Source organism: Zingiber officinale, chromosome 4A (genome assembly GCF_018446385.1).
Source record: "Zingiber officinale cultivar Zhangliang chromosome 4A, Zo_v1.1, whole genome shotgun sequence".
In the NCBI taxonomy this organism is placed as follows: domain Eukaryota; kingdom Viridiplantae; phylum Streptophyta; class Magnoliopsida; order Zingiberales; family Zingiberaceae; genus Zingiber; species Zingiber officinale.
Window position 1 is genome coordinate 25,597,034 of NC_055992.1, and position 8,962 is coordinate 25,605,995.

The 8,962-nt window shown below is 38.8% G+C and overlaps 2 protein-coding genes across 2 annotated transcripts; one reads left to right on the forward strand and one right to left on the reverse strand.

The window, feature by feature from the left end:
- Positions 1-129: 129 nt before the first annotated feature.
- On the forward strand, positions 130-3,378 carry LOC121972308 (rhamnogalacturonate lyase B-like). Its single transcript, XM_042523992.1, has 13 exons — positions 130-245; positions 325-375; positions 843-962; positions 1,051-1,170; positions 1,251-1,392; positions 1,461-1,631; positions 1,751-1,906; positions 1,986-2,092; positions 2,188-2,278; positions 2,347-2,488; positions 2,568-2,838; positions 2,924-3,050; positions 3,148-3,378. The coding sequence occupies exons 1-13, from the start codon at positions 130-132 to the stop codon at positions 3,376-3,378; spliced, it is 1,845 nt and encodes a 614-aa protein (XP_042379926.1).
- A 1,934-nt stretch (positions 3,379-5,312) lies between these two features.
- LOC121972309 (G-type lectin S-receptor-like serine/threonine-protein kinase At2g19130) lies at positions 5,313-7,637 on the reverse strand (the record flags this gene model as incomplete). The annotated part of the gene is made up of 1 exon (XM_042523993.1): positions 5,313-7,637. A coding segment is annotated over one exon (2,325 nt), but the record flags the coding sequence as incomplete, so codon positions are not given.
- Between the last annotated feature and the right edge of the window lie 1,325 nt (positions 7,638-8,962).

Sequence of the window (8,962 nt, forward strand, 5' to 3'; positions counted from 1 at the left end):
CCCGGAGCTGCGGTGACTACTGTCCACGTAAAAGGCCAATATGTAGCCATTGTTCTCTGTTTCATGTTTTTTTTTGTTCTGTTTATATGATCCGATAGCACTGATATAGTTTGCGATCTGCAGGTTGTGATGGACAATGGCATTGTCCGGCTGACATTGTCAAACCCCGAAGGCTTTATCACTGAAGTTATGTACAATGGAGTTGATAATTTACTGGAAGTTCATAGTAGTGAACCGTATGGAGGGTATATATGTTTTCATCCAGCGTTCTTTTACTTAATATTTCTGAAAACACCCATAAAAACATCCTGAGATTGGAAGCAGCTACTGGGATGTTGTTTGGAATGAAGAGGAAAATGAAGAAATATTTGAATTGTGAGTGCCACCAAAACTTCTATTAATTTACAAAAAAATATGGAATATATACTAAAGATACTTAAAATTGCAGAATTCCCATAAGGTGCGTTCTAACTTTCAGATTTTTTTAGAAGACACATTTATTTTTTATTTTACCTCTTCAACTAATCATTGTGGTGCTAAATTTCAAATAACAGTATCACCGTGGGGTTGCATTTCAAAAAACAACACTACTATTGTGCTAATTTTTAAAAATCAGCACGACAGTGAATTGTTCTTTGAAATACAGTACTACAGTTGTGTTGTTTTTCTTGAATGTAATATCCTAGTGGTTGGCTAGAAAACAAGGGTACCTTTTGGGAAATCTAAAAGTTAGGCACGCTTTTTAGAAATTTTGTAATTTTAAATGCACCCTTTGATCAATTGTTGAATATATATTGGTTGTGCTATGTAACAACATGATAATTGGTTTAATTAATTTACAGAATAGAAGGAAGTCAATTTCAAATAATATATCAAGATGACAAGAAAATTGAAGTGTCTTTCAAGAAGAAGTGGAATCCCTCCCTCAAAGGCAAGCGTTCTCCTCTCAACATAGACAAAAGGTATATATATCTTCAAATTAACAGCGGTGATAAATCTGAAAGTTTTTTTTTTTAATGAAATCGAATTCTAATCATTACTACTATGTAGATTTGTATTATTGCAAGGTAGCTCAGGATTCTACACATACGCCATCTATGAGCATGTTAAAGGATGGCCAGACTTCCAAATAACAGAAACTAGAATAGCTTTCAAGCTTAGAAAAGAGAAGTAAATATTAATCAATTTCTTTAAATTTTCTTTTGGTCATAATGAAATTTAAACTAACCAAATCAATCGTTAAAACACAGGTTTCATTACATGGCGATCGCAGATAATAGACAAAGGGTCATGCCTATGCTTCAGGATCGTTCGCCTAAGAGATCTCAGAAGTTAGCCTACCCTGAGGCAGTCATCCTTGTTAAACCAACTAATCCAGCCCTTAGAGGAGAGGTAAACATTTCATTCATTGTGTTTACTTCTTTATAACTTCATTTAAAGTAAGAGATTTGATCATCTAGGTGGACGACAAATATCAATACTCCAGCGAGTACAAAGACAGCTTGGTGCATGGATGGATTTGTGCTAAGCCTTCTATTGGCTTTTGGTTAATCACTCCGAGTAATGAGTTCAAGTCAGGAGGACCTCTCAGACAAGATTTAACATCTCATGTTGGCCCTACTGTCCTCGGTGTATGTAACAAAATGCTCGAGTTTTATTTTATTTTTATATTTTTAGTTTGCATAAAAAATAGGGTAAAATATATTTATATACCTGAAGTTTTATTTGTGTGAATTCAATGATCATTTAGATGTTCCATAGCTCTCACTATGCTGGGGAAGAAATTGTTGCTAAATTTACGAATGGTGAATACTGGAAGAAAGTGTTTGGCCCAGTATTCATCTACCTTAATTCTGACTTGAAAAACTCAAGACCAAACTTTCTTTGGGAGGATGCTAAAAGACAGGTAGAACATTTCACTTTAACTTTGTCATTATTTTAAAACACAATTTGCAATCCTATGTTTTTTCTTTTGCTTTAATCAGACCCAAATTGAAGTGGCGAATTGGCCTTACGAGTTTCCAACTTCAGTGGATTATCTTAAGAAAGAGCAAAGAGGATCTGTTTCTGGAAGGCTACTTATTTTAGATAAGTAAGTTTCAATTTTTCAAAGCAGATATAATTTTTTTGTTGTAGTGATGATAAATGACTCGAACTGAATGCTAGAGTTTCATCCATTTTTGTCAGGTACATTAGTAAAAATTACATATATGGGAATGCAACTTTTGTTGGTTTAGCTTCTCCAGGAGAAGAAGGATCTTGGCAAAAAGAAACCAAGGTTAATACTCACTAACATATCATTCGATCGCTTTCATGAAATTTGTTTAATAAATCCTAATGATACAGGGATACCAATTTTGGGTAAGAGCAAACGCCAAAGGAAATTTCTTTATAAAAAATGTTCTCTCTGGAGTTTATAATCTGTATGCATGGCTTCCTGGTTTCATTGGAGAATTTACTTATAGCACCACAATCACAGTCACCTCAGGTAAGCTAGATATACAAAGTTCTTTAGAGTTCTCACGGTTAGTTATGTTAATTAACTATTTCTTTGGTGATTTAAACAGGAGGTAATATCGACTTACACAACCTTGTATATAGACCACCAAGAGATGGCCCAACCTTGTGGGAGATTGGCATTCCTGATCGCTCTGCTGCAGAGTTCTTTGTTCCTGATCCAAATCCTAAATATGTCAATAAACTTTACATTGAGCACGATAAGTTTAGACAATATGGGTTATGGGAGAAATATGCAGATTTGTATCCTACAACTGATTTAATTTACCAAGTTGGTGTCAGTAATTATACAAAAGACTGGTTCTTTGCTCAAGTTACCAGGTTTACATTGTGTTTTAGATGAGTTTAGTTCTGTCTCAGTATTCTTCATATCATTTACCAAAAGAAAAAAAAATCATCCTTGCAGGAAGCAAAAAGATAATTCCAATAAAGCAACAACATGGCAGATAAAATTTCAACTTTCTAGTTTACATAGGACTGGAGTTTACAAGCTCAGGGTGGCACTTGCTTCTGCACACCTTTCTAAACTACAAGTATGTTCATAAACTTTTGTTTTCCTCTTTTGAATTATGTTTTTGTTATAATTATAATGATATGGAGAAGGTCTTAATGTTTCCATCCAATTTTAAGGTTCGAATCAATGACCCGACTATAGAACCTGCTCACTTCACAACAGAGTTGATTGGTCGTGACAATGCAATTGCAAGGCATGGAATCCATGGTTTTTATTGGTTGTTCAACATTAGTTTACAAGGAAGTTGGCTTCGTGAAGGGGAAAACACAATATTCTTGACTCAAAGTCAATCCCAAACCATGTTTCAAGGAATCATGTATGACTATATCCGAATGGAAGCGACATAGTTCATTGATTCAAAAACACACCAGGCTTGGAATGCATTGGGAACATTTTTGATGAAACAAAGTTTTTCACAAGCATTTTTTTTTGGTGATGAATCCAGTTTCTTATTGTCGGGTGTATTACCGTCACCACATACATGGACATTAGATGAACATGTTATAAAAAATAATCGTGTGCTAATATATTTAATTAAATGTGTATAAATGACTATCTTAAAAGTGGAATCCAATTCTATGATTTTTTATGTAGATGATTGGTCGGTCTAAAGATAAACCAATTATTTGATTGGTCTTATTATCAATATTTGATTACTACATTGAAAGTACCACTTAAAAAAATAATATTTTCTATCCAAAGATAAAATATTAATATTGTGTTAGGTATCTTGTCGATGAATCTACCATTATTTAAATTTATTGATCATTATTATGGATTTATATATGGTATTTTTTTAATCATCATTGTAGCTATCTAAATGGGAATAGCTTAGAGGATTGAAAGGAAATGTGATAATTGTCTTTGAGAGTATGGATTTTATGTTGGTTGATTGATATATGATCAAGGTTGATTAAATTTGAGTTTACTCGAGTTGAATTTCAATGTTTCAACTTGATGGTTGAGAGTGAGATATCAAGAAAAGGGGAGATTATATTGGAGTGGGAGATTATTGATACTATTGACCTCGGATAAGTTGATCAAGATTGGTCAGGATGTAGAGAAGTCCAAGTATATCATGGTTGATTGGTTACTTGACGGTTGAAAGTCCAATAGAAAATTAGTAAGGACGAAGTCCACAGTTGATAGAATACTTGATGGTTGGAAGTCCAATAGAGAATTGACAAAGACAAAGTCCAAGTGGATCATGTTGATATAGGAACCACTCCATAAAAAAAAGGTAGATCCGCTACCTTAGCGGCCCCCTAGTGCCGGCCCCACGGATATGGAGGGAGGTTCATGCAGGTACACAGGCCATAGACGCATGGCGGGATAAATCTCAGGTCGTCAGTTTCTAGAATCGACCCCTGCCCATTACACCAGAGATATTATGCGCTCACCGTCTCCGCTACGTCCTGTGGGCTAGGAACCACCCCATAGAATCTATGTTTTGATGTATACTATATTTAAAATTAAGTTATGTGTACACTTCGACTAACTGTCAAATAAACAATTATATAACTTAAATATTATTCGAGCTCTAAATAAGGTAGAACAAACACATGCAGCAAGTTCATTTGTTATGGTAATGTCTTTTATCTGCATATGAAGTTTGTTTGTCTATAAAATGTGAATAAGTTGTGTTTTTTTAGTACATAAGTTGATGTTAGGTATCAACCAAATGCTATTATGAAAGTGTATAACATGTTCATATTTGGTATGTTCTTAGATAATTGTTATTTTCTTCTATGTTTTTACCATTTGCACTAATAATTAGTAGTATCCATGATTTACCTTCTCCGTGTTGATCTAGGGACGAATTGGCGGGGGGCGCTGGGGCGAGAGAATCGGCTTTGCCACATTAGATGATTGCTACTTTGAAAGTTGCATTATGTTATTGTATAATCACACTTTAATTGGAGATGTAAATGGTTTGTTCTAAATTCCCAATTTGTTTCAACTTTATGCATTTTAGTAGAATTCAGGGGACCTGGTGGCTTCAAGTGAAGAGAACCATATTCAAAAATCTGAATATAAATTTAGAATCTGAAATAAACACAACATGACTTGCTCTCAATTCATTGGCAAACAACCTCCACATGCAGATTTAAAGTTCAAATACAAAAAATAAAAAATAAAAAAATCAAAAAAATCAAAAAAAAAAAAAAAAAAAGGAACTCACCACAGGATTTAAGTTGCAGAACCCCTTATCTGAGCACTAGTTGAAGTGGCACAATCATCCTTAGTTCTGATGTGAGCTAGAGGAATTGATGCTCTTGGTTCATGACACGTTTACGACTCCAAGAGACCTTGGAACAGAAGGAATGCCAACATCTAGATTGCCCTCTAGAGCTTGAACAATTTGACTCATGGTTGGCCTCGAACTCTCGTCATCTTGAATGCACCAGCAAGCAAGTTTACAAGCTATTTCAAACTCTTCTAAGTTGACTTTACCCTCTAACCTTTGATCTATCAAGCTTTTGACATCTCCAATTACGAGTTTGTTCGTTGCGACTAAGGGGAAGAACTCAAAACTACTTTCTCCGGTGTGCATGAGGTTTCTCTTTCCTGATATGATCTCGAACAACATCATTCCGTAGCTGTAAACGTCTACTTTTGTAGTGATGGGCATACCCCAAATCCATTCAGGCGCGATGTACCCTCTACTTCCTCGAATGGTTGTGAGAACTTTGCTAAATTTCCTTCCGACAAGCTTTGCTAGACCAAAATCAGCTACCTTTGGCACAAGTGCATCGTCCAACAGTATGTTCTCTGGCTTAATGTCACAATGTATGATGCTGTCTCTGCATTGCTCATGGAGATAGGCTAATCCTCTTGCAGTTCCGGTAGCAATTTGATATCTTGTTTTCCAGTCTAATACATTCGAGTTCCTACGAAAAAGCTGATCAGCTAAGGAACCGCTTGGCATGAACTCGTAGACCAACAACTTCTTGGTCTCTTGAGAGCAAAAGCCTATTAGCCTAATGAGGTTTACATGTTGAATGGCTCCTAGTGTGCTCACCTCCGCTCGGAATTGCTTCTCGCCTTGGTAAAGGCCCTCAAGCTTCTTCACAGCGATATAATTAGCCCCCGGCAATGCTCCTTTGAACACTGATCCAAAGCCTCCTCCCCCGAGCTTCGTTGAGAACTTCCGTGTGGCTTGTTGCAGCTCACTGTATGTGAACGAGACGAGACGACTCTGCATAGCCTTTGCTTTCTCAATCATCCGCCCACTTTCTCGCTTCTTTATCACAATCAAAGTGGCAGGAACGCTAGTAAACAAGATGGGCAGGACAATGGCACCGATGATAACCCAACTTGCCACTCTCTTCTTGTCTCTTTCAGAAGATTGCAACTCCGAGGCAGCCAAGCGCAGGTAAAGAGTGCCTGCATCAGATTGATTATATTGTTCTTGCAGATTCAGCAACCCTCCATGCCAAACAAAGCAGCCACTACCGTTGTAGGAATAAGCATTGCAGGAGCAATTACTCAGGCAAACCAACTCGCAGCCTTCCCTACTCCCAACCTTGACCGCAGTGTTGGGGTTATCAGGCAGCTTAACGTTTGGCATCTCAAAGAATCCATCTTTCTCAGTATTGTTGGTGTTTTGTTCGCATTGCAAAGGAGTGATCCTCTCGCAGCCTGCTCTTCTGTCACCCAAATCCCACTCATTCTGGGACATCACTCTGTAACCCTTGGCACAACTGCACGAAGGCCTGCTGATATCACTGCAGCTACCGAAAGGTCCGCAGCTCGCATACACCGAGCAGCTAAAATTGGGCATAGCCCAGCAGAGCATCCATGATTGTGTATTCTCCATCCACATCAAAAAGAGCATCTGACCGGACTGATAATCGAAGACAAATCTAATCTCGAGGTTGGGATCATTGGGAGTGTAGATGAAATAGGTCTCCTCAGTGTTGTTGATGAAACCGAAGTTGACGAAGCCTCTTCGGCTCATCTCCGGGACAGAAGTGAAGACGTGCCCGTCCCAGATGCCGCTGGTCCAATATTCCTTCGACAAATTCCAGAAAAGCAAATACTGAGAGGTTGCACCGGTTGGATCGCTCTGGAGAGTGAAGAGTCCAGGAGAAGGGTCAACTTTGTTCTTCCAGGAAGTGAGGCGTTGGGGCGTGCTGGTGAGCTTGTTGAACCCGATCTTGGCGCCGGGAAGCCAAGTGTCGGTGGGGTGATCGAAGCTCTGCCAGAAGATGAGAGAGGAGTTGGATTCATCCCTGAGCTGGAGATTACCCGTGTCAAGGATGACTGCGACGATTGTGGAGTTAGAGGATGGGATGGTGGTGACGTTGGTCGACCATATGATGGATTTGAACTGGTTGAGGATGATGAGATTGCCATCGTCAGAGATCTTAAGCTCCGACGCGGTTGGGTCGGTGACTGGAGTGGCTCTGTTGGCCACCCACACTGGGGTGATCGCAGAGATCTTATCGTACCAGATGCCGATGTAGTAGTTGAAGGAGGTCGTTCCGGTGCTGCCTGGTGGCGTGAAAAAGCCAAGCACGAACCTGCCGCCTCCGGAGGTGATGGTCTGGTTTCCGGACAGAGAAGTTTCTGCGTATATTGTGTCAGTTGATGACGTTGCAGAGAAGAAGAGAAGAGAGAGGGAAAGGGAAAAGGAGAAGTGCAAGAATGAAGTTGCACTGGAACAGGAAGAAGCCATTGCCATTGCTGATGGCTGATGAGCGACGAAAGGTTGAAGGAGATGGAATATTTAATGGCGCCGCTGGAATCTAGAAGGAACTGATTTCCTCAACTGAGATGGCGGAGCCAGCCCGGTTTCTAATCCCGGAGCGCCGACGCCGACGTCGTCACCCGGGGACTTGTTTCTCTCACCTTTTCCTAGTTTGTCCCCTTCTCAACGCCGCCGGGTATGCATTAACGTGGCCTTGTTCAACTCCGTTCAGATACCTCCTATCTAAATTGGAATGACCGTTTCAAACGTATTAGGGATTAACAAATACTTCTTATTTACGAGTTTAGATCACCTGATCAGTAATTTTTTTTTTTGGATTTTTTCATAATTTACATGTTAGATCCTTGTTAGAATCCGATTAAAATTAATTATGATCGCTGTTGCAGTACACGTGGAATTTTTCGGGAGTAAGAAGATGCTAAGCATATCCCCGCTCCCCCTAATCCGTCACTGTGCTCCTTATCTAATTATCAGAATAAATCTTTTTATATTAATATGTCAATCTATTATTTAATCATTGAGTATTGACTTCAAGAATATTTTTAATTTAGTCTTCAAAATTCCATTTGTTAAATTATTAATATCGATACCAGTTAATTCTAATTAACGTGCATATACAACAACTAGATGTTTTTTTAATGCTTTTGATGATGATCATCTTGAGTAAATTGTTTTCAATGGCGTCGATGGACTGTAGAAGGATCGAAACTAACTACCTCAACTTCGTTCAGATACTTATCCAGATTGGAATGACCGTTTCAAACGTATTAGGAAACTGTTAGCCCTTTAACTTTGGCAAGGCTGGGCACATTCGTTGCACTTTTAATCTAGCTTATTAGGTATAACATGCAAGGCATGCCAACGATGGGATTTCCAGAGGCTGTCAAAGCACAAGTTGAGTGGAAGATCAACTTGGATTGCGGCTAATAGATGCAAAGATTGGACATGCGGAGTCTTGCAGTAAATGCGAGTCATTACATGCAACAGGTGCATATAATGCATCACAATGGATGAAGTAGTCAGAAGGCTGTTTATGCCTAAGTATGTGGTGCAGGACTAGGGCCATGCACATGACATATCGACTATCATTTGACATGGTGCCAAAGCAACCAGTTTGTGGAGCAACCTAGGCCAAGCACAATTGTGCAAATTGACCTTTGGCATGGTGCCAAAGCAGCAAATGATGTGGACAAGCAATTTTATACATGTGACAAGGC